The following is a 26,272-nucleotide window of genomic DNA, read 5'->3' on the forward strand; positions in this document are numbered from 1 at the left end:
CAAATGACCACAATGTACATTTTAAATGTCTTGTAATTTTATGTCAATTATACCTCAATAAAGCTGAAATAATAGGTCTTAAAAAAAAAAAAAAAAAAGACTGGAAATGACCCAAACATCATCAGTTGAGGACTCCTGAGTAAATTATCGTTCATCTGCATTTTGGAGTACTACACGGCTGTTAAAGAAATTGGGAATATATTTATATACTGCTCTATAGAGTCCTTCAAAATGTATTATTAAGTAAACAACAAATTGTCATGAAGAAAAATGTGTATAATACATGCCCATTTATTTAATGGAGTACTGATATATAATTATATAGTTTTGAAAATGAATAATCCTAAAAATAAAATAATAAAGTAATATAAATTACCTAAGAGGGGAAAATAGGTTGAAGGAATCAGGGACAGAAACCAAACTTCACAGAAAATGTTTTACTTTATACATTTGTTTAGAGTCATGTAAATGCTTTACATAATTAGGGGAAGAAGCTAAAGTCAAACAACAGCTTCCAAAAACCAAAGAAAAAATGAACTGAGCAATGCATCCAGTTGGTGCCTTAATCACATAGTGAAAAGTTATTATAAGTGACTGTTAAAGATGGTAATTTGATGATGAATTTCCAGGGAGGGATATAGCATAAAAACCAAAAATAACTACACAATAAATCTCAAGGAATTTTCAGCAATCATATTTCAGTAATAATATCAGTATTGTTCTAAAATCATGTTATATATGTAAGAAAAGAGATTATTTATAAAGACATTAAGTAAAACCTCATAATCTTAAATTCTTACATTTTAACTGGAAATAACCATATAACTCATGGCATGTTTTCCCTTAAAAACAAAAACAAAAACAAAAACAAAACCCAAAACTTTACCTCTGTCCAGCGAGTCAGCTTAGGAACTGATCCACATAGCACCGATAACATTGCTAACACCAAGATTGTTGGCTTTAAGTAACATTTTGTACTAAAAGGATACAGGCTTCTTGGAGAAATGGCTGACTACAGGTCCAGGGAAGGAAATGTACAAATTAGCCTGAAAGATCTGATTATAACAGAAAGCAATAAAGTTATCAAATACTATTAAAGTTAGATCAAATAGATTTAGGAAGCAACTTGAAGAGACATCTACTGGATAAAAGTGAGACTTTGGAGAATATTCTAATAGTAAAACAAATGGACTAAAACATAGCAAACCTCTTAAAACCCATCAGTCCATAATAATATAAAGTCCTCACTGGTCACTATATCAGTCATCTATTACCAATAGTCTTGTGAAATAAACCACCCAAAACTCAGTGGCTTAAGCAAAATTCATGGATTCTTGTTCATATGTCTGTGGGGCTCCTGGAGGTCAGCTGCTCTAGTTTGGGTTTGCCTGGGCTTGGCTCCAAGCAGCAGATGGGGTCCAGATCTCCTCTGCATTTCTGTCATCCTCCTTGGGTCAGGAGCAGACTGATGAGACATGTTCTTCTCATGATAGTGACGGAAGGCAAGAAAGCAAGCCTAACCACACAAGCACATATCAAGCTGCTTATTGCTGTTTGGCTGCCATTAGCCAAAGTAATTTCTCATGACTGACCCCAAAGTCAAGAGGGGAAAGAACACTCTGCGTCTACTAAAATTAACTCAAAAGTATAATAATATAGCATGACATTAATTCTTCATCCCACACAGGTGGGATGAAGAATTAATGTCAATAATTTAATCTCCCACAGCCACTTATGGGACATTTTCTAGAGAACCAACTAATAATGTGAAATATCAGTAAATAAAAAGATATTTTAAAAATACATATCCTGCCTTTCCATTGCAAACTATGCATCAAGATATTCAAAGAGTTTATGAAGAATGTATTTAAAAACTAATAAATGAAGAAAGAACAATGAAATTAAAATATTGCCATTCTTGAATACTCTAAAATTAGAATATCACCATTCTCGACTGGTAATGAAATAACGTATTGGCACATAATCATCAGTGCTTGATAGAAATATATGTGAAAAGCTTATGGAGCAAGGAAACTAACAAATAATACCAGAGTTGCCAGGAAGTAATTGAGAACCAATTTAAATAGACTCCCAGTAGCCAAAGATGACAAAATTTGAGCATCAATAAGCAGAATAAAAGCAATGGATCAAAATTCATTAAAATATTTGAATGTATGAGTCATAAAAATATTGAACACAAACAAAATTCAAACAAGTAAAAATAAAACATGGGTGACATTTGGATGATAGAAAGAAATCAACTCATTATTTTAAACATAGGAAAATAAAGGAAACAATCAGGCATTTGCCCAGCTTTTCCTATATGAGCTGTAACGCAGGGTAAACAAATAATTGATTAGAGAAAGTTTCCCTTTATGCATGTATTTCAGTTAATAAACTAATAATGATTGAATAAATTAGAATATCACTATTTTACAACCCCTAATAGATTTAAGCAATGCTCATCAATTGCTAACATTACCCAAAGAAAGACAAACAGATATCGCATATTTCTTGAATAAAATGCATAATGCCACCTATAAAGTAGTATTTTCCAAACTTTCTAACTTCGATCTAATCAAGTCTCTAGATCTCACCTCTAATTTATATGAGGTGCAGGGGAGGCAGAAACATGTTACATTAAACCTTGGGGTGCAATTTGCAAAACCCAGAGCATAAGAAAGTACAATACAGAAACTGCTCAGACAAATAAGATCGTCCATGAATTGATAATTGTTGGAAGTTGGGTAAAGGAACATGGACATTTTGAATTGTATTTTTGCATTTATCTGAATTTGAATAATATTTTCTTTTTTATTTAAAGTAAGTCATGCTGGGCATTTGTTGAAACTATGTGTGGTTTAACAGTAGAACAAGTCTCATTTTGGGATGTATGTAGAGCCCAAGTTATCCTTTAAGCTGTCTGACTAGTGAACCAGAGTGGCAGTGGCTAGTGGACATTTTCTGAGTCACTGCGCTCCCCTCTGAATACTATTCAGAGTGCCATCTAATATCAGTGACTTTCAGAGATTAATGACAAAACTAAAGTGGGTGCTAGTTTGTAAAATTCAGAAGTTAATCTCTCATCTAGAGCAGTAACTAAAATTCCTGAAATAGGAGATTGAACAGTTATTCAAAAAAAAAATCACCCATGTGATCACATTCATGCGTTAGACTAAATATGTTTCCTATGTGTCTGATGATCAAACATCTTGAGTATATTTATAAATAACTTATGATCGCGTGTCATCATGAACAATTGTAGACATCATAAAAAGAAACTCTTGCTGATGTGAGTCAATGAATTGCCACCAATACTTAAATTTAGGTAGTAAGATGGGAACACGGTGACTCTCTTCTGCTTTCATGTATATTACTTTGGCATTCATGAAGGTCTGGCATTAAATGACATCTTTTTTTTTTTTTTTTTGTACCTCAAGATTCCTGTATGCTAGAGCTATCCTCTTATTGCCTTTATGTTGTTAAGCCTCTGTAAGGGAGTAACCTAATAAGAATTTTAATAGTGCACAGACAATGTGACTCTAAACAAAAATGTGCAAGGACTGCTATTAAGAAATATTTATCAGTAAATCTCGTTGCTTTAACTACAGAGACTCTGATTTGCAAATGGGATGTCTGTGTGGGTGTAATATTTAACTGATTTCTCTAGATTTAAATTTCATGGGGAAAGACATTAGTTCTTGGATACATGACTTTGAATTAATGGTATTTATTGACTTTGATTATGCTTTTTAACTGATGTCAATGTGAAGCTTTGGCATTAGAAAATGTCTTAAATATGTTGAATTGTATGTGAAGTCAACTAGTAAAACATAACTCTTCAATTTGAAACAGATGGGGACTGAAGACATAATGTTTAGGGAGATAGATTGGGGTGGGGGATACAAAGAGACGAAGACATATGGAAGGAAGGAGGGATGCTATAAAGCCTCTAAATAGGTACGTGAATGGAAGTGCTCCTTTACGTTGTCCATAGATGACAGTATACTCATGGAATTTGTTGTTTTGTTTTGGTGAAGTTGGCTGAAATTTAAATACTGTTAGTTTTAGGAAAGAAATCAGTAGAGTAATTGGTTCCAGTACTATGAAAATTAAGAACGTGTCCTTCCTGTGCCTCCTGTTAGTTCATTTCTAGAGTAAGAGTGTTGTATATACAGCCAAATGGATTATTGGTCTGTCTCTGAATGTCAGCCCTCATGCCCATATAGGACACTTATGTCTATAAAGATATAAGTTATAACCTCCCCAGGAAAAGCATCAGAGAGAAATCTGAATTACAGTTTTTGTTCAGCCTCAACTCTTGTTATTAATTATGCTGTTCCATTATTTTGCTATTTATGAAGTGGGGAAGAGCAGTCATATGTTCCTCTCCATTTGGGCCAGTTGGGAAGTGGGCAGGGCTCCTTGGAAGACTAGATCATCCCACCAAATTACTATGCCAAAAACACATAAAGTGTATATGCCGAGTGCTACAGAAGGATTAACACCCAATCAAGGTTTAAGATACAGTAGAGTTATATGGGGATGAAGATTAAAAATTTAGATTCCTGGGATTTGCTTTTAGAAAATTCCAAATCATGAAATATTGGAACAAGCCCAGGAATCTGTATTGTAGTGAACAGCCCAGGTGATTTCAATATGTGTAGTTCCTAGAACGTGATTATCATAAACACTAATAAGCTGATACAATATGAAAAGACGTAGAAGTTAGAAAACCTACATTTACTCTTCAAGAGATTATAAGAAAATATTAATGTTCTCATTGTAAGAATTTAGGTGAATTTATAAACATATAGATCTACATTATGCAATATATTCTTATTCATGTATTAATTTTTTAATGGCAAAATAGTTGAAATGGTAAATTTCCCACACAGTAAATAAAATTAAATTCCAAATTAACTAAGCATAGCATTCACCAGTTATTGTCATTTTCAGCACACCAAATGTATGCTAATTTAAATTGACAAATTGTACAACTTAGTAAAAGTCATATAGCTGTGAAAGCCCCATGAAAACTTAAAAAGACATAAAAATGCCCAGCCTTTTAAAAAAATTTTTGGCATTGTTTTGAATATAACCAGGCACAGTCTCTGGTGGTTTTTTTGGGTTTCTTTTTGTTTTTTACCACATAGCTACTATTAAGAACACTTTCCTCTGCTAGGAGAGATAAAAGCAACAGTGGATGGCTGTTAGAGTCTGGCCAGGAAAAGAAAACAGTAGAAGCAATCTCCAGAAAATCTTCAAGAGAATCACTTGATATTTACTATAAGGTTCCGATTCCTAGACTCCCCGCCTTATACATATTAAATAAGGATCTAGTTGAAAGGGGGTACCAGGATGATCATGGATATCTGTAAGTAAATAATGTCCACTTTGGGATGCATAGGCACAATGATGTTATCAAATTCTCTCCTTACAACAGAAAGGAAAAAAAAATATTATGTAGCTTGAATTTTCCTTTGTATTTTCTGAAACTTTTACTTCTTTCAGTAGTGACAAAGGAGAGCCTCCACTGCAGGGCCTGGGTTAAAATAAGGTGAATGAGGCTCTTGCCTTGGTTGCAAAAATTAAGGGGCTATTTAAGAAAAAAAAAGAAAAGAAATAATAAAAGCAGAATACAGGGCTTCCCTGGTGGTGCAGTGGTTGAGAGTCCGCCTGCCGATGCAGGGGACACGGGTTTGTGTTCCGGTCCGGGAAGATCCCACATGCCGCGGAGCGGCTGGGCCCGTGAGCCATGGCCACTGAGCCTGCGCGTCCGGAGCTTGTGCTCCACAACGGGAGAGGCCACAACAGTGAGAGGCCTGCGTACCGCAAAAAAAAAAAAAAAAAAAAAAAGCAGAATACAGAGCTCTGCCAAGCCATATTAAATCCTGAAGTAAAATAAGTAATACTTAAAAGAAGTAAAATAAGTAATACTTACTCCTTTATTTAAATTTTTATTTTTTGTCCATCATGGATAATTTTGCATTAATTTTATCTTTTTAAATAGTGCATTAAAATATTGTTTATTTTGATTACTGAGTTTTTCAGCACCTCCTTAATTTTTGGACCAGAGGCAAACGCCTCACCCCAGTTACAGCTCTGGTTCTATGCACTGTGCAGAATGGAATTGCCTCAGTTATTTAAAAGCATGTTGACATCCAAGCACGATGGGTTGTTTCCCTCCAATTGCATCTCCTGGGTAAATATGTTTCTGCCTGGAGCTAAGACCAATCATGCTCCCCAAATTTAGTTAGATCTATTATGTAATGAAGTCAAATGAACTTATGTATTCCTAGACTGAGATTGAAGTGAGAGTGCCCTAAAACATATGGCTAGGTCAATAATTTTTAAAATTAACTAATGTACTAAAAAATGAAATAAGGGGGGAGGAGGATATATTAAGGGAGAGGAACATGCTAAACTAGAGTGCCTGTATCCAGGTTTGAGTATAAAGTAAAAAAAAAAAAATACTGAGTTGATTAAATTATAGTTCTCCTCAACAACTAATAATGTCTTCAGAGGTTCTATTTGCTGTTATTATTGTATTTTGGATGGAAGAATTTCTCTAAAGAAAATCTTCTTGAATCCCCATGACCAAGAAGAAGAAACCCAAGCCAAGTATTTGATTGCCTACTAAGTACTTGTTGTGACAATATACTCACAGAAGCAGATTTTGTCATACTGGCTGTTTTACTATTGCAAAGTTTCACTATTGTCTTCATTAAACTAAAACAGCTTGTTTAAAACCTACACATGGCAGGGATCTTTTGAAAATTGTTAGTTGTTCAAACATGGCATAGAATTGCAGACTAAAAAGTAATACGAAGTCTAAAACATAAAGTTAGCCTTCTGAGCACAGTTAAAGGAGCCAGCGTTTTGTTAATTGAGGACGTAGTCATTGTGATGACAGTGCAATATGTTGGTGAAAATTTCTTAAAAGCCTCTAAAAGAAAAAGAGCAAGTTTGTAGGTGAGTACAATTTGCAGTGGAGAGGTTCACCAATATGTTGATAGAGATTATCACTAGAAATACAATCTGGGTGCTTTTATCTTCCTATAAAAAGTGCATTGTTTGATTTTTCTATAATGAGATTATTTTGCCTACATACAAAGCATTTTAATAGTAGTCACCTTAGAAAAATATATTCATATCTTAATGTCAGTAGGAAGGTTTTTCGGTTAGGACCTAAAGGAAATTTCTTTTTTTTTGCATTATAAGGATTATAAAGCCCTTAATTGCGTTCATTTTATATGGTAACATTTTCAGAGACATTAAAAATTGAAATTGATACTTTATTTTATTGTCCTATACAGTGGTGGAGAAATGAGCAGGAAGACTACTTAGGTCATTTCAAGCTTCATAATTCTATAGTTTGAAATGTTTTTTCAAAAAAATTGAGAAAAGAGTATTACAGTAAGTTCTTGAGAATTTTGCTGGTTCCATTGTTACTGTAGAAAATACTTTTTTCATAAATTTCTATGAAAAATTTATATCTGCCATATATAGTTTTTCTTAATTTAAGAAAGTAAATATTTTATACCAAAAACCTAGCTCATTTCAGGAAAATAAAGTTCTAGCAACTTTTTAAAATATTTAAGGGTATGAGATTGTTTCCTTTGCCTCAAGCCTTTTTTGTAATTTATAAAGGGAAAATTAAGACTACTATTTATGTCATATTTTCACTTATATTTTATCCCAAACTTAACTAATAATATTTTATTTAAGGATTCTCTAGTCATTCTTCTTTTTATCCATTTATTAAAAAAAAATATATTGCCTGTGTACCTACCATATGGCAGACACTGTGAGATCCTGAGGAGAGGCAAACAAGCTAGATGTAATGACTGTCCTCAGGAAGAAAATGCTATTTGCCTCAATTGCTTTGCAAAAAATTACCAACAAATGGCAAATTTCAAAATATCCTGCCCGTAACTCTGGACATAGTTATTCTAGACTCTATCAACTTTGGAGAAAATATTTTCAAAGGCATTTAGCTTTTTATTATTAGAATTTCCCACATTACTTTGAGGAATAAAGCAATGGAAAATGGAAAAATGTATGCTCACTCTTACTCAACTGATGATGAGTGGTTTTTGAATAAAGCCCAGTGATGATAACCATGATAATGTCATATAATAATTCTGTTTTGATGTGGAAGTCAAATGCATTCATGATTTATACTTTAGAGGAAATAGTTCTATGTACCTAGGCATGCATTAGTAATTTACACATTGGACAACTATGGCTCATTTGCATGCTTTTTAAATGTTTGAAAAATTTCAAACATAATGAAAAGCATGTCTGTTTGCACATGGGATTAATTTGCTGTTAGAAGTAAAAATTCTGCATAAAGCTATCTGTTCTATGAGGAAAAACATTCTACCCTCTGTACCTACTGGATGAAGAATGAAGCCTTGGTATGAATACAGACATGTCCTTACATGTTTCCAAAAGCGTAGTTGACAAATCCCTCCCTTGACATGCCATGGCTTTTCTTTAGTAATACAGAGAATGGATACTCTCTGAGGTTCCACTTTTATTGAAGATAGAATTTTTTTTATAGACTAACGTGCCAACCAAGAACAACTAGAAAAAGCTTTAAAAAATGTTTACAAGCCTTAAAGAGCAACTGAGGCCACCGAGAGTTGATGGGCAATGCTATCTAATAGAAGATAAGTGTATTTTGGCAGTCTGCTGTGCTATTACTTTCATTAAATTTACCTTAGGTGAAAAGCTAAGAAACTTTTAAAAAAATGTTTTATTCCAAAAAAACAAACAAACAAACAATTACCAGGCATTTGACCTAATAAAACCCCAAATGACTGTAAAAGAAAAAAAGAAAAAGAGTTTTAAAAAAGGAGACAAAAAAGTAAAATAAGTGATTCAGATATTGGTGTTATCAGATCCAGAATTTGAAATAATTGTGATTAATATGTTAAGAAAATAGATAATGTGATGAAAAATTTCACCAAAAACTAGAATCTAAAAATAATCAAATAGAAATTCTATAACTAGAAAAATAAAACCACTTAAGTAAAAACAAAAAAACCTAAATGAGGTTAGGTTAGAATCAGCAGAAGAAAAAATTAGTAAACTAAATATTAAGCCAACAGAAAATATCAAGACTAAAGCATAGAAAATAATATAGAATGGAGAAAGAAAAATTATTTGATGGAAGAAAATTATTGCAAGTCATATATCTGATAAGGCATTGATATCCAGTAAATAGAGAGAAATCTTACAACTCAACAACAAAACAAACAACTCAATTAAAAAATGGGCAAGGACTTAATTAGACATTTCTCCAAAGACAACATGCAGATGGCCAATAAGCACATGAAAAGATGTTGAACATCACTAATCATTAGGGAAACGAAAATCAAAACTGTGATGAGATACTACTTCATGGTCACTAGGATGGCTATTATGAAACAAAAACAAAAACAAGAAAACAAAAACAGAAAACAGTAGTGTTGACAAGAATGTAGAGAAACTGGAACTCTTGCATTGCCGGGAACCACTATGGAAAATGGTATGGTATGCCTCAAGAATTATCATATGACCCAGCAATCTGCTTCTTGGTATATACACAAAGGAATTGAAACCAGGGTCTTGAAGAGAGATTTGTACACCCATGTTCGTAGCAGCATTATTCCCAATGGCTAAAATGTGGAGGTAACTCAGGTGTCCATTGACAGATGAATAGATAAATAAAAAGTGTTATATAAACACAACAGAACATTATTCAGCCTTAAAAAAGAAGGAAATTCTGACACCTGCTACAACATGGAGGAACCTTGAGGATACTGTGCTGAGTGAAATAAGCCCATCACATAAAGACACACACACTGTATGATCCCACTCACATGCAGTTCCTAGAGAAGCCAAACCCATAGAGACAGAAAGCAGAATGGTGGGTGCCAGGCCCTGGGGGAGGAGTGGTGATGGGGGAGTTGTTTAATGGGTGCAGAGTTTCAGTTTGGGAAGATGAAAAAGTTCTGGAGATGGACGGGGTTGATGGTTGTACAATGTTGTGAATGTGTTTATTAATGCCACTGAACTGTACTCTTAAAAATGGCTAAGATGGGGCTTCCCTGGTGGCGCAGTAGTTGAGAGTCCGCCTGCCGATGCAGGGGACATGGGTTCATGCCCCGGTCTGGGAAGATCCCACGTGCCGTGGAGTGGCTAGGCCCATGAGCCATGGCCGCTGAGCCTGCGCGTCCAGAGCCTGTGCTCCGCAACGGAAGAGGCCACAACAGTGAGAGGCCCGTGCACTGCAAAAAAAAAGAAAGAATGGCTAAGATGGTAAGTTTTATATTATGTATATTTCACCATAAAAAAAAATGGGAACAAAAAGAAAAATTACTCGAGACACAGAATGTGGTAAAATTATCTAACATATACAAAATTGCAGTTCAAGCAAGAAAGGGGAGAAATAACTGGAATTAAGCAATATGTGATTAGAAACTGGCCAAGAATTCTCCCAAATTTATGAATGGTATCAGGTCACAGATACAAGAAGACCCTAAGCAGGAAAAAACACAAAGAAAACCACACCTTTGAAAATCATAGTAAAACTGCCCAATACCACAATAAAAAATCTTAAAAATCACCACGGGGGCTAAAAAGATACATAACCTTAAAGGATCAGCAAAATGACATGATAACTGACATTTCAATATAATTTATTGAAGCCAAAATATATTGGAATGATGGGTTTTAATTGCTGAAAGAATAATTTTCCAAACAACAATTTTCTGTAAACTAAAATATTATTTTTAAAAGGAAAGCAAAATAAGTATATCGTGAAACAAAATCTGAGATTTTTGCCACCAGTAGACCCAACTAAATGAAATAGCAAAGGACCTTTTTCATACAGAAAAAAATAAATCCAATGAAAACAACTAAATGCAGGAAGGAATGAAGAGCTATGGAAAAGTTAAGTATGTGGATAATTATAAATATTGACCTATAAAATAATAATAGTAATGTATCATAGGGACTATAACATAGAAATGCAATACAAGACAACAATAGCACAAAAACCAGAAAGGGGAAAGAGAGTTAAAGAGTTCAAATGTCCTTACATTGCCCTGGACATAGTAATTTAGACTATGATTAGTTAAGCATGCATACTATAATCCGAGGAAACCACTAAAAGCTGCTAGAGGAAAAAAGTTAAATAATACAAGTAATTGACTAATCCAATATAATTCAAAAAAGGAGGGGAAAAGGAAACATCGACTAGGTAGGACAATTACAAAATAAATAGTAAGATAGTATATATCCAACTATATCAGCAATTATTTTAAGTATAAATAGACAAAGAACTCCAAGTAAAAACAAAGATTGTCATATAGAGTTTTAAAACTCAACCAAATGTAATATATAGAGAAGCATTTTAAATATAAACATACAGAAAAGTTAAAGTGAAAATAAAAAATATATACCTTACAAAAACTAGTACAAAGAAAAGTGGGTTAGCTACACTGATATCTGACAAAATAAACTTTAAGGCCAGCAGCAATACTAGAGGATATAGCATACTGATTAAAGCATTCCTCTACCAATAATATATAACAATTATATTTTTATTCAACAAATTATACATATATGACAAAATATATTAAAATACATAAAAATTATATTTGCTTATTTATAACAAAATGCATAAAGAAAAATTTACAGAACATAAAGAATATATAATATATGAATTACACAGTAAATAAACTTGATTTAACCAACAGACATAGAATACTCATGCACAAAAATTGTGGAGCAAACATTCTTTTCAAGCCTAAAAAATTAATATATACAAGACCTTAAGGTAAGTTTCAACAAAGTTCAAAGGATTGATATCATAAAGAACATGAATTCTGAATGCATAATATTAGGAAAAAAATCCTCCAATGTTTGAAAGTTGTCATACTAAGCATCTAAGTATCTATGGATCAAAAAAGAAATCTCAATTATAAATGAAAAAAATATTTTCACCTGAATCATAATGAAAATCCCACATATCAGGACTTGTGGGGTGCAGCTAAAGTCATGTTAAGAAGACAATGTATAATCTTCAAAGAAGATATTGAAAAAGAAGAAAGAGTGACAATTAAGGTTATGAGTATCCATCTTAAGAATTTAGCCAGAAATTAGAAAATGAGTGCATTAAACAAAAAGAAAATAAGAGAAAAATAATTTTTAAAAGCAGAAGTCAATTATATGGAAAACAAATATACAATAAAAAGTAAATAAAGATAAACAATTGATTCTTAGGAAAGATGATTAAAGTTGATAGTTCCCTATGATGAGTAATGAAGTTAAAAAGAGAGAAGAATAAGACTTACTAATACCAGGGAAAATGGAGCATCTGTAAGGATCATTTATAAATATATAATGACCTCATTAGTGAATATTCTACCAAGCATTTAATGAAGAACAATACCAGTATTACATAAATCCTTCAAGAAAACAGGGAAAACTGAGAACACTTCTCATTTTGTTTTATAAAGACAGCATTACCTACCTTGTTCCCAAATTACAGGCCATTCTTCTTCATGAATTTAGCTGTAGAAACCCTATATAAAGTATTACCAAACAAAATTACAACAATTACAACAATGAAGAAATTATGGTCTTTTCAATATACAGTTCTGAGTTAACTGGATATTCTTATCAAGAAAAAAAATTAAACCCTGATGTAATGTTGATCTAAATGTGAAAGACATATTTTTTTGAAGCATAAAGTACATTACTACAAGGTAACATAATGATTTAGCATAGATTTTTTTTTCTGAAATAGGACACATGAAACAACCAAAATGGAAAATATTGAAAAGTTTAAGTTTCCTGTTTATCAAAAAAACAAACAAACATGAAATAGACACAAAGTCAAGCTTACCCTGAGAGGGTAAGGTATTTTAATATGCATAGATGTAAAATAAATCATATGCAGAATATATATAAATTCCTACAATTAAATTTAAAAACAGGTAATCAAATAGAAAAATGGGCAAAATACTTGAATAGGCTACTTTCCAAGAGGATATCCTAATGTCCAATAAATTGATGAGTAGGTGCTCAGCATCATTAGTCATCTGGAAAATAAAAAATAAAACCACAATGAGCAGTAATATCAACTAAAATATCTAAAATTAAGATGATTGATAAGTATTTGTTGGCCAGAAAGTGAGAAACTCTCACATGCTGCTTTTCAGAGTATAAATTATTACAACTTTGGAAATCTTTTTGGCAACAACTACTAAAGGTAACTCATGACCCAGCAATGCAAACTTGGGTGTGGACTCAATGGAATTGTGTATATATTTGCACCAAATAACTATAAGAATGTTTATAACATATTGTTTGTAAGTGTTAGATATTGAAAGTAATCCAAATGTTTATCAACAATTGGATACATAAATAAATATTAATATATTTATAAAACAGAATAAAGCATTAAAAAATGAGCAAATTACCACTGCATGCATCAACGTGAATGGATCTCACAAGCATAATATGATGCAAAGGGGAATATGTTGAATTACAGTATAGATACACACTGGAAAATAGCCAAAATTAGTCTGGGGGTTAGAAATACAGATGTTGTTACATGTATGGAGGAAGGGATAGGAAATGGCTGAAAGGAATATGAGTGTCATATTCTATTATTTATCTTGATGAAAATCACATGGGTGTGTTCACTTTCTTTTGAAATTCATCAAGCTCTAGACTTAGGTTTTCTATATTGTATTACTCCATACTACAATAAAAAAGTTTCATTTAAAATTACTGCTGGTATGAAATGACTAGAAAACTACAGTATTCCTTTTTCTTATCCTGATAGCCTATTCAAGACCTGTGTTTGCCTAAAATGTATTGAGATGTATGCATTTGGGAGAGGTATTCTTGCTTTCTCTATTGTGGTATTTTTTTCTCTTCCTTTTTTCAATCTCTTAAAAATTAAAGAAAACTCCAGAATAATAATTTTATATTATATTTTATAGCTTTCTGTCTTTGAAAAGTACTGTAACAGAAGGGTACAGTGAACAAGAATGTGCGTTTTAGTCATAGACACATCTGGTTGTCATTCCATCCAGAAGCAGTCTATGAGTTTGGGCACAGGTTAATTAGAATCTCTAAGCCATATCTTGTTGAAAGACAGACAGACAGAGAAAGGGGGAGAGAGAGAGAGAGAGAGAAAGTGAGAGCAGGAACAAGAGTGAGAAAGTGAGAGAGGAAAAGAACAAGAAAGGGGAATGAATGAATGAAGGAAGGAATGTCTACTTCTCAAGGTCGTTATATGGGTTAAAGTAATACATATGTAAAATCATCTAGCATACTGCCTCTTATACTAGTTTTCTCCATATGTATATTTTCCCAACCTCTCTATTATGTATATACTGTATTAGTTTCCTAGGGCCATCATAACAAATTACCACAAACTAGATGGTTTAAAACAACACAAACTTATTTTCTTACAATTCAGGAGGCTAAAAATCTGAAATCAAAATGTGAACATCGTTGGTCCTTTCTTGAGACTCTGAGGAAGATTCTATTCCATACCTCTCTCAGAGCTTCTGGTGGTTACTGGCATTCTTTGGCGTTCCTTGGCTCATAGCTGCATCGCTGTGATTTCTTTGTCTGTATGGCTCTATTCCTTGTATTTCCTCCATCTTCAAATCTTTCTCTCCTTATAAGGGCACTAATCTTTGGATTTAGGCCCACCCTAATCCAGTATGACTTCATCTTAACTTGATTACATCTACAAAGACCTTATTTCCAGATAAGGTCACATTCACAGATACTGGGGTGAGAACTTCAACATATCATTTTGGGGGATGCAATTCAGCCCACAACATATCAAGCAGGCATTAAACTAGAGAAGCTAAGAGATTTGCTTAGGGCATTAAACAAAGCTAATAACAAAGCTAGAACTAGGAAACATATGTAACTCAGAATCCAGTGTTTCTTCCCATATACCAAGCTACTTAGAAAATCATCTTCTTGATTCCAATAGATAAAACTTTAATCTTGATTATATCTATTCACTTTATATTCTTAGCTGGATTTAGAACATATAAACACATCTTTTGAAATATTGAACTCAGACAAAAATAATGCATAAGTGTGAGTTTGCATGTGTATGTGTGAACATAAATGTGAAGGTGACAAATTGGCAGCCCATGTGCCATTTCCAAGCAGCAAAGAAGTCTGTTTTGTCCTGTACAGTTTTGTTGTTGTGGAGGTTATCATTATTTTTTAATGATATATGATTTTATAAATCAATAGCTTTTATATAAAATTCCAGATTTCCAGGTGCTTCTGAAAAATCATATAATCTGGCAACATTGGACCCACCTGTCCACAATCTGCTAGGGCTGGGGAGTAGATGCCCTTTTTGGAAAAGTATGCAATTTTTATTTGGCCACAGTGCCAACCCATTCTCATTGTTTCCCCACTTCCGTTTACCTCACTCATGTATGTCACATGCTGGACTTGCTCAGTCATTTCCATCTGCTCTCCTTGATTTACAGAAAATTTAATTGCCTAGTATGGTACTATAGTCTCATTCAATGGGTTGTCTAGATCAAGTGCAAATAATTTAGGCTTTAGTTCATCTCCATTTTACTGTTATTTTTCTTTCAGCAAGAGAAAAGCTCTTATAAAAATAAAACTCTTGTTAATTCTGCTTCACAAGTAGCTTCAAAAGTCTAAACAAAAAACACAAAACTATATATAGAAATGGAGGGAGGGGCAGTAGTTTGTGATAGGATGGGAAACAAACGAACAACAAACAAACAATTCACACAGGATGTGCCTTAAAAGCTAACTACAAAATATTTCAATATGCCAGCACAAAGAATTGATTCCACAGATTTCCGGGGGCAGAAATAAGCTGAAATGAAGCAAAGGTACAATAAGGCTTGAATCTCACTGGCATCTATAACTCCAGCACAACTCTTGCTCTTCCCTCAAAAGCCACAGTAAGGGAAATTAAACTGGATTGGTTAAATTAAACAAATTGGATGCAGGGACCCAATGAAAATATGCGTAAAGCTAGATTCTGATGAATGAGAAAATTCCTTTCCTGAAGTCTAGCAGCTGGGAATGGAAGGGATTGACTGTAAGTGGGGGTGGGGGTAGGTGCAGGGGCAATAAAGAGACAAAGTTCGGTGACAGGAGGAGAACTAAGTTCCTACAGGGGATAACAAAGACAGGCTCAAATATGTAACTAATCAGTGAGTGAAATAACACCCCAGGCAGGGGCTTCTCACAAACTTAGTTTAGTAGCTGCTATTCTTCTCCAGAAAGATTTTTCATTATTGTGGGGTGAAGGAAGTCTGGGGGTAGGCATGACAGAACATACACAGGTGTTAGTGGTGCCCTAGATTTAAGAACACTGCTCATCAAACACACTGCAGTGGTCGCACATTGAAACCTCTCTAGCAGGTGCACTGATTAGAACTTAACTACTATTCTCAAGTACCTATCCATGTGCTTTCTCTACTGTAGCTTGATACCTTAATAATTATCATTATTCAAATAATTTGTAGCATTAAAAAATTCACAGTCTATCTTCTGATTACTGAAAAATTATATACTCATGTGAAAGTAGCCTAATTTTACTATGCCGAAGATTTTTTCAAGTAGTACAAAAGTATTTAACATGCTGAGTTTGCTTATTTCTCCTGAAAGTAACTTAGTAAACTTCATGAGAAATTATTGGGATTTTTCTACATGAAAGTTCCAGTATGTTTGTTCCAGTCTATAGCTGAGTCCAAAGACCCAGACTTATTGCATTTCCTTGCATTTAAAAATTCCTCTAGCTGCTGTGTTGAAAATGAGGTTTACATAGCAGCATGTTCAAGAACTATTCATCAACTTTTGTTCATGAGAAACTCATATCGGTTCATACAAAGGAAACCAGCTAGAGACATTTAACCACAAACCAAGTTACAAGGATTGTATATATTATTAAAATAAATAAGTTGTAAACTAAACAATAGCATTCCAGTTATGCAACAGTGATACTGTAATTGGTTAGAGGAATTCACTATTAATCTGAAATTTAGTTGAGAATATCATGTAATTTAATCTCTCCCTAGTGATACCATATTTCAGTAGAAAAAATGGCTTCATTTTGATCACTTGAATCACAGCAAATAGAAAATCCCTCAAAATGATAAATCTTCTTGCTTTTTTAAATTATCTACCATCTTTAGTGGAAAACTATTTAATACATATCAACTCATATATTCCTTCATTATTACCATGCATTTCTTCTCAATCACATATCTGTAAAGTTAAAACTCCCTTCCAAATTGATATCAGTCTTGGAATTCATGGGTATCTCAAAGCCTCCACTTTGCCTAATGTTAATTGAGAAAGTAGGTGTTTACACTGATTTCCTAATGTTAAAGCACAAGCTATGATTGCAGTAATAAACACAGAGTGTCTCTGTATTCATTTCTCAGTCAAAAAAATCTTATCACTTAGTTTCATTTATTTTTAGTGTAGAGCAAGTTTCCAAGTTAGAATGCTCATTAATATTTAATACCCTATGGAAATGTATTTGTTTATGATGATCATGCATTTCCATTTTCATTGTTGCAAAAAGTTAACCAGTTTATGGCATGAGATATTATTTATGTTTCCATATTTGGGTTGTAAGAAATTCTCCCAATCAGACATAATCATAAACACCTTGATTTCACAATTATCTCATTTGTTCTGAGTAGTAGCAAGGGACAGGAGTTATAATTCTTCACACACTACTGTAGCCGAAAATTGGTAGATGCCCTAAGGTCCATTGCAGAGGAATTAATCCTAGTTTCCACTTCCTAAAAAAAAAAAAAAAAAAAAATTAGATTCTTCTGACAAGTGTTAAATTGCCTCAAATTCATATCAGTAGGAATCCTTTCACATCTTACCCACAAACAAAAATAATGATAGTAATATTAAGAACACCTCACCGGTTTTCATTAAGATATTTCATATAGTATTTGTCATTAGGGAAAGACATTACCACATTCCAAAGTTGACTGTTTAGTTTCCTGAATTCCTCTTGATGAAACTCTTAAAAGGGGAATTAACATTTATTAGCATCTGCATTGTGCCAAGAAGTGTGCTAGGCATATTTGATCATTTGATGAGAGACAGTGTAGCAGGTGTTTAAGATCACAGTCTTGAGTCTGAATCCTTCCTTGCTCTTATATTGCTAGGTGTGACCTTGACTGTCTTGGTTAACCTCTCTGTGCTTCACTTTTCTCATTGGTAAAATGAGTGAAATCCTAGACTCTATTTTATAGGGTTCCTGTGAGGGATAAACTAAGTTAATGTAAGTAAAGCACTGGAGCACTGCTTCACATGGAGCAGACGCTCAAAATTAGATATTGGCATTATCCTCACCAGATCTTATAAAGTGAGGTGCCCTTATCCTCATTTTACTGATGAGGAAACTAGTGCTCAGAGAGTTGAAACAATTTGTTTAGAAACAGCACAGCAAGTCATACTTTAAAATAAAGAGCTTTTGTCACTAAATTATGTTGTGATATTTTTTCCATTCTAAACACATATTGATAGTTTTCCCTCTGCATATTTACTGAAATAAAGAGATCTATATCTGTCCATGTTTCTTAGACTAGATAGTAGTTACTTTAAACCTGATAACTGCAAAGGGGATTACTGCAACATATAATCTAGTCCCTCAGTTTAGATTTGTGTGTGTGTGTGTGTGTGTGTGTGTGTGTGTGTGTGTGTGTGAGAGAGAGTAAGGGGTGGGCACGGAGGACTTTTTGTTTTAAAACTTATGCATGAAGAATAAGAATTGTAACATGTCTTTGAATTAGAAACCCACAGAAGACACCCCAAGAAAAACCATGATCCAATGGAAACGTTGTGGCCCAACTGAAGATCCAAATTCACAAACGTAAAATTAAAGAAACTTAATAGTTAATCAGGTCATATACACTGGTGGCAATCAATGGGTTTTAAGAGTCCAGGTAAAAGGCAGGGTTTGAGGGCTTCTCTGGTGGTGCAGTGGTTGAGAGTCCGCCTGCCGATGCAGGGGACACGGGTTCGTGCCCCGGTCCGGGAAGATCCCGCATGCCACAGAGCGGCTGGGCCTGTGAGCCACGGCCGCTGAGCCGGCGCGTCTGGAGCCTGTGCTCCGCAACGGGAGAGACCACAACAGTGAGAGGCCCGCGTACCGCAAAAAAAAAAAAAAAAAAAAAAAAAAAAAAAAAGACAGGGTTTGACTCTTAAGAGAGCTTCTAGAAATCTTCTGCTATCACCATAAGATTCACTGATGCATGTACACACAGATATTAAGGGCATCATGGAACATTTCTAGATTCAATTCTTAAAAATTCACTGTCCCTTCTACTTACTTTTCAGTAAGCTTTACCTCTATAATAGACACATGGGGGCATACCTTATCTGCTATTTGCTCTAGAACCTGTTGGCAAATAGTAGGACAAATTTATTTTTTTTTTTTTTTATTTTTATTTTTTTTTTTTTGCGGTATGCGGGCCTCTCACTGTTGTGGCCTCTCCCGCTGCGGAGCACAGGCTCCAGACGCGCAGGCTCAGCAGCCATGGCTCACGGGCCCAGCCGCTCTGCGGTATGTGGGATCCTCCCGGACCGGGGCACGAACCCGTGTCCTCTGCATCGGCAGGCGGACTCTCAACCACTGCACCACCAGGGAAGCCCCATAGGACAAATTTATAAAGGCCCTGAATTAAGTAGAGTATTCTTGTGATCCAAATTCACGTAATGACTGGTTAACCTTAGATAAGGTATTTTTCTGAGACTTAGCTTTACATTATTTAAAATTTCATTTTTGTTTTTTAAAACGTTAATGGTTATTATTTCATTACATCCCCAAAGTAATCCTGTAAAATAAGTTGGTACTCACCAGTACCCCTACTTCACAGTCAGGGAATCTGGATTTCAGAGAAGTGACTTCCATTGGGTCAAACAGAACAGAATGGGCTTGGAATTAATAGAAATAAGCTAGTAGTCACTCAATTCTAAAATATTTTATGTCCGTTTATTAATTTAATCTCCACAACAACAAACAGATGAATTGGGAGCTGCTAATATATCCAATTTAACAGATGAGGTGACTGAGGCATTGTAAGGTTAAGCATCTTACCCAAGGTCATAGCTGATAAATGGCAGAGATGAAATTCAAGCCCAGACAACCTGATTCTAGTTCCCACATGTTTAATTACTTGACCACAGTGTCTTTCTGAAGCCAATAAAAATAATAAAACTTGTTCCTGTCTCCAAGTTATTTAGACTCTTTTACAAAAGTAGTGAAAGTAGAAATAGGTTTATCAAAAGGAATGAGTTCTGGTTTCTTTGGCAGGAAATGAATATTGCATTTGGAATGTATATTATTATTTCAGTACTCCTGAATTTGTCTAGTTTTTACCATTTTGCCTTATAGGGCCTAGAGGCAGAAGATAGTCTTACCTTATAGCATTTGAGGCTGAAGCTATTAGTTTTGTGATGTTGAGATCAATATGTCTGCTTTTTCTGCTCTAAAACTAACCCAGGCTAGGAATGTAATAGGGTTAGGAATTTAAATGTCCATAGGACTCAAACTATAATTTAGCCACACACTTCAGACCTCTCTACCACCTATTCTGCAAGCTCCCTTAGATTTAACTCCTTTGTCATCAAACTCAGCAATGCCTACTAGGCATGCCCAGTGATATGGTTAGAGCCTTGCATCAAGTTTCACTTCCTCCAGGCTTTACCAAAAAGAAGGAGACAGAGGGAAGAGTTAAACAGCTACAGAAGTTGGTTCAGCTCAGGATGCCCATGGCCAGGGAAGAGCACAGATGGGTCCCTTTCACATCTTTTCGGCACAGCTTAGGCAGATCGTGAAAATCTGAAGTGATCACTCAGCCCAGGGCCACAGTAAGGGGTGGGGCAGGGACGGTGGATCTGGGGGAATGCCAGCGACTGTGTGAATCTTGCCTGTCCCTGCATTCCGCGAAGAGCTGTAGCTTTTCAAGGGTTCCAAGCAGGAGATCTAAGTGCGCAAGTAAAGCCAGAGCTCATCTTAATCACCGACTCCTTGGCCCCTTCCTTTTGGCCCTGGAACACTCTCAGATACCCTCTCCCAATCACGACTAAACCCCGGAGAAGTGGAATCTCCACACAGCTTTCCGTGGGTCTAGCAGGGTCCTGGGCATGCTCAGTAGGCTACGTGGCTCTCTGGTTCCTCTCTCTCTCTCTCTCTCTCTCTCCCCCAACCACCACCCCGTGGGGGAGGGTGGGTGGTGACAAGTTAGAAGCACTTGCGTTAGGTCCCCGCCCCCAGGAGCGGGCTCCCACAGCAAGGGGACGAAGCAAAGGCAGAAGCACACCTCGCTGCGAAGCATCCCGACCGGGAGGGGCTGCGCCCCAGGGCTGCGCCCACCAGTATCCCAGTCTGAGGACGGCCCGCCGCTCTCCATGGTACTGCGGAGAGCTCAGCTCCGCCCTTCTCTTTCGGAAGGACAGCACCCGGCGTCACGTAACCCAGCCTTCTCGGGCTCCACGACCGCCTCCTCCTTCCCAGCTCTTTCCCTCTCCTCCCCCTTCTACTCCCCTCCTTTGCCTGTTCTTCCCTCCCGCACTCCTGGAGATAGACGCTCAAGCCTGACGCTTCTGAAAAGGCAGCAGCAGTCGCCTTCTGCACAGACCTCAGGAAATTCGCTTTGACCGATGCATGCCTCAAGCTCTGGCTCGAGCTAAGGGGGAATAACCGGGCAGGTAAAGAAGCTCAATTTGTGTTGGGGGGAGGGGATGGGGCGAGGCTAGCTCGAGAAGGATATCTTTCCCCATTGTAACCGAGCCAGCATCCGCCACAAATGCACAGGGAAGGATGGGTGGTGGGAGGGTGGAGGAGTATAGATCTTGGTTGTTTTGCATGAAGCTTTTTAAATAGATGGTAAGAAGATGAGACAGTGGAACTGGGGTAGTAACTTAAAGACTGAATGCAGTGATTTATTAGCAAAAAAAGAAAATGGGCAAGTTAGAAACCAAAGCAATAAGATACACCTACAGCTACATCTTTCTTTCCTTTCCCCATCAGCTCCATGCTGTGCCTAGCCTGAATTTGTGCAGTTGACTCCAGGCTCTAAGACACTGCACTGGTATTAGAGATGGAGCTTAGAGACTGGGCGGGAAAGCCAGGGAGAATTTTGGGTGTGCATTGGTATTGAGGGACTTTGCAAAAGCCAGGGGGAAAAGATAGGCACTTCTAAAAATTCAAAGATTTCAGGTTCTTTACTATGGTTTATTGAAAGGTGCATGGAAAGGTGTGCGTGTGTGTGGTGTGTGTTACCGTAAACATATTAAAATAAATGCAACTGCAGCTGATGACCATACTATATCGATCCTTCCAGTGGCTTGGGAATGAATTTGATTCTAGAAATGAAAGAAAAGATTAATGAGGCTGTTAGTCTGCTTCTGAATTAGAGTGCTTCTTCCTTTGGCTGCAGTGAGGTTGTTTTTCAGATCCTTTTATTTTATCCTCTAATTTGTGAACTCACTAGGTTTTCTGGGCACCTAGAGAGAATCTTTTTCTCCATATAAATACAGATACTCTGTCACACACAATGAGCTTCCTCTAAGAACTGGGAGAGTCAGTTGACCTCCGCTGTGGTAAGAATATATATGTTTTTCCCCTTCTCTTACATTCCATAAAAAATTGTCTAGGTATGCATCAGTGGAGGAGGGCAGGAGAGAGGTGTAATGAAAGGTTTTGTGATCTATGTACTATAAGTTAATAAAATAATTGGCTCCAACTGACTTACAAAAAAAAAAATGGTTTTCTAACACACGAGCTTGTGGATGGTTTCAAAACACTACTCTTGATCTTGAAATTCCAGATTTATTTCACAATGACTGAAAATTTCAGATGTCTGAGTCCAGTTAAAAAATGAAAGCATATTGAATAGTATGCTATCTTAGAATGATTTTTAAGAGCACTTTTTTTGGGCTTAGCATGGGAGTAGACAAGATATGGCTGCTGATTGCAGATGGTGTGGACTGTATCAGCCATAATAAATAAGCAACTGAGATCTTTATTTCCCTTTGCTAGTGGGCAGTGTGTGTGTGTGTGTGTGTGTGTGTGTGTGTGTGTGTGTGTGTGTAGTGTGTTGTGTGTGTGTTGAAAGAGAGAGAACCAGTCATCAATTTCATCTGGGGAGGAACTTGAAGTGGGATCCCCTAGCTTGGTGGCTCTCAGCTGACACCTGTAGGGATTGCTCTGTACTGAAGAGAAATGCTCTCAGCTCCCTCCATGGAGGAGCGGCAGCACAATGCAGTGCCATAAATTACTGCTAGTTTCAGCTTGTAGGAAAAAAAAAGTGTTAATTGGATAGTGAGCTTCTGTGTCTAGGCAATAAATTGGTTTGTGTGTGCGTGTGTGTGTGTGTGTGTGTGTGTGTGTGTATGTGGTGGGAGGAGATAGTGGGAAGTGGTGAGGGAAATACATGTGTTTTCTTGACATGACCAGATGACACATTTGTGATTGTTTTTTGTCAAAATGTGAGAGTAATTTTTTGGTAAAAAAAAAAAAAAAGCCTTAAAAACAATTCACTATTTATGATTTCTATACCATTACAAGAACCTGTCAGGTTAGAGTTGAATAAAGAGAGGTGATTTAATAGTACCGTGAGTAATTCAAAGATATGATTTTAAATTCGAGCATCCTGGAACCACAGCAGCTAAGGTGACACACATGCCAGCTGCTGTTTTAACCACACAAATTCTAAGAGCTGACAGCCAGAAAGGACTTGAAGAGGAGTTAAGATCACTACACTGTTAGGCAAAATATTAAATACTTCACCCATCTTTAGAGGAGTTAATATTATGGCAGCTGAGACACAAATGCTGCTAAAAATAGACATCTGACTCCAGTGGGAAGTTTTCTCCTATAACGGATTATTCCTTTAATAAAAAGGAAGAAAATACTTGGTTGAAATTTCAGAGAGATGCCCAAGAAACTATCAATATTCCTTCTCTCTCTGAGAAAAATAAAATGGTAGAAATGCTATACAAATCCATGCTGGCAGCTTCCAGTCAACATTTTGATGTGCTCTGCCTGTTGTAAAATCAGCTATTAACTGAGATTTAAATAGGTTGTATTTTTATTGTCCATGTAACCAGTGCACAATACAAGCAGAAATCCCTAACAGAGCCTTTTTTTCCCTCTCCTTCTCCTATATTTTAAAAATTAAACTTTCTCAGATATAGTAAAAGACAACATTAACCGAATCTCTATACAAACCTGGGAGGGTTACCTATTAACAGTTATAATAAACTACAAGGGTGTAATGGCTGATTGTAAGAGTGTGATATTAATTATTAGGAGAAATTAGTTCTTACTGGTAGATCAGGACAAATAAGCTCCTTCCAATAAGGTTAACTCTGACTTCCTAACAGCACTAGTTATATACCTGGTTTCTGGGCTGAATAATGATTATATGATACTCTAACAGACTTTAGAACTTAATTTTTATTTTCATTCTCTGCAGATTTCTGGGTCCTTATAAAAAGACAAAATAAAATCAAAATGCATCACCGACACACAACCAATTGATATGCTGGCATCTTAGCTTGGCCTTGCAGAGGCGGAGAGGAAAGAAGAGGAGCTGTTGTGATTTCCACAGCTAACAGCTTCTGGCTATTTCACAGCATCTGTGTTTGAACCCTACTGTTGGGGAGGGACAAAGAGAAGTAAAACCCAGCCTGTGAGGCCGCCGTGTGCAAGGAATTCTGCTTTGGCTACAGTGGTACTGGAAGTCCATGATATGACAGAAGAAGCAGGCCTTTGAAGCTCCTCTGGGGTTGATAAGTGGTGCCTTAAAGAGGCAAGGGGCCCCTTTCTCCCTTCTGGTTTGGGACACTACATCTGGAGGAGAAACACTTGAGGCATTACCAAGCATTCAAGGACCCTGGTTCATTGCTGGCTTCTTGTAATTGCCTGGAAAGTGTGACTCGAACTGCTTCCCTTTTGCCTGGTACCACTGATGGTACCTGGCAGATGATGGTATTTGAAGAGTGAAGCATCTGTTGACACCACCGATAAATGGATGCGTGATTGCCCTTGACGTTCTGTTGACACCTTTTCCAGAGCGTTGCTTCCAAAGTGTATCCTCCCTTTGGTCTGGAAGTTCTGTGGCTGCCCTGTACTACTGGGGTCTACGTTTTCCAGTTGGGAGGGGACTATAGGGAGAGAGGGAGGGGTTGCTGGAAGAAGAAGAAGAAAAAAAGAGCTAGATAAAGGAGGGTGCATCCCTCCCACTCCTGCCCCTCCCCTTACCCGACTTATTTCCGGATCCCTATTTCTGCATCACGGTGTCCAGGACCATTTTGACCCTGTCGGCCCCGGCACCCCCCCGCCGCACCCCAGCTCCGAGCATGGGGACGGCGCTTCTCCAGCGCGGGGGCTGCTTTCTCGTGTGCCTCTCGCTGCTGCTCCTGGGCTGCTGGGCAGAGCTCGGCAGCGGGCTGGAGTTCCCGGGCGCTGAGGGCCAGTGGACGCGCTTCCCCAAGTGGAACGCCTGCTGCGAGAGCGAGATGAGCTTCCAGCTCAAGACGCGCAGCGCCCGGGGCCTAGTGCTCTACTTCGACGATGAGGGCTTTTGCGACTTCCTGGAGCTCATCCTGACGCGCGGCGGCCGCCTGCAGCTCAGCTTCTCCATCTTTTGCGCCGAGCCCGCCACGCTCCTGGCCGACACCCCGGTTAACGACGGCGCGTGGCACAGCGTGCGTATCCGACGTCAGTTCCGCAACACCACGCTCTTCATCGACCAGGTGGAGGCCAAGTGGGTGGAGGTCAAGTCCAAGCGCCGGGACATGACGGTGTTCAGCGGCCTCTTCGTCGGGGGGCTGCCCCCGGAACTGCGCGCCGCGGCGCTCAAGCTCACGCTGGCCTCCGTGCGGGAGCGAGAGCCCTTCAAAGGGTGGATTCGCGACGTGCGGGTCAACTCCTCGCAGGCCTTGCCGGTGGACAGCGGCGAGGTGAAGCTGGACGACGAGCCGCCTAACAGCGGCGGCGGGAGCCCGTGCGAGGCTGGCGAGGAGGGCGAGGGCGGGGTGTGCCTCAACGGAGGCGTGTGCTCCGTAGTGGACGACCAGGCGGTGTGTGACTGCTCGCGAACCGGCTTCCGCGGCAAAGACTGCAGCCAAGGTAAGGCCCGACGACGTCTGAGCCCCGGGGGCCTCGGCCTGGGCAGGGCGCGGGGAGGCAGGGCGAGGT

The 26,272-nt window shown here is 37.2% G+C and overlaps 1 protein-coding gene across 2 annotated transcripts in view; it reads left to right on the forward strand.

Moving 5' to 3' along the window:
- The window catches only part of LOC307195881 (neurexin-1-like), a 752,915-nt gene that overhangs the window by 627,528 nt on the left and 99,115 nt on the right, over window positions 1-26,272 (forward strand). For both annotated transcript variants that reach the window (XM_079940449.1, XM_079940450.1), the window contains exon 10: window positions 24,546-26,203. In XM_079940449.1, the coding sequence (XP_079796575.1) occupies window positions 25,432-26,203 (772 nt within the window). In that variant the 5' untranslated portion in view covers window positions 24,546-25,431. The remainder of the gene's footprint in view (window positions 1-24,545; window positions 26,204-26,272) is intronic.

The sequence above is a fragment of the Stenella coeruleoalba genome (genome assembly GCF_951394435.1).
Source record: "Stenella coeruleoalba genome assembly, chromosome: 13".
Classification (NCBI taxonomy): Eukaryota; Metazoa; Chordata; class Mammalia; order Artiodactyla; family Delphinidae; genus Stenella; species Stenella coeruleoalba.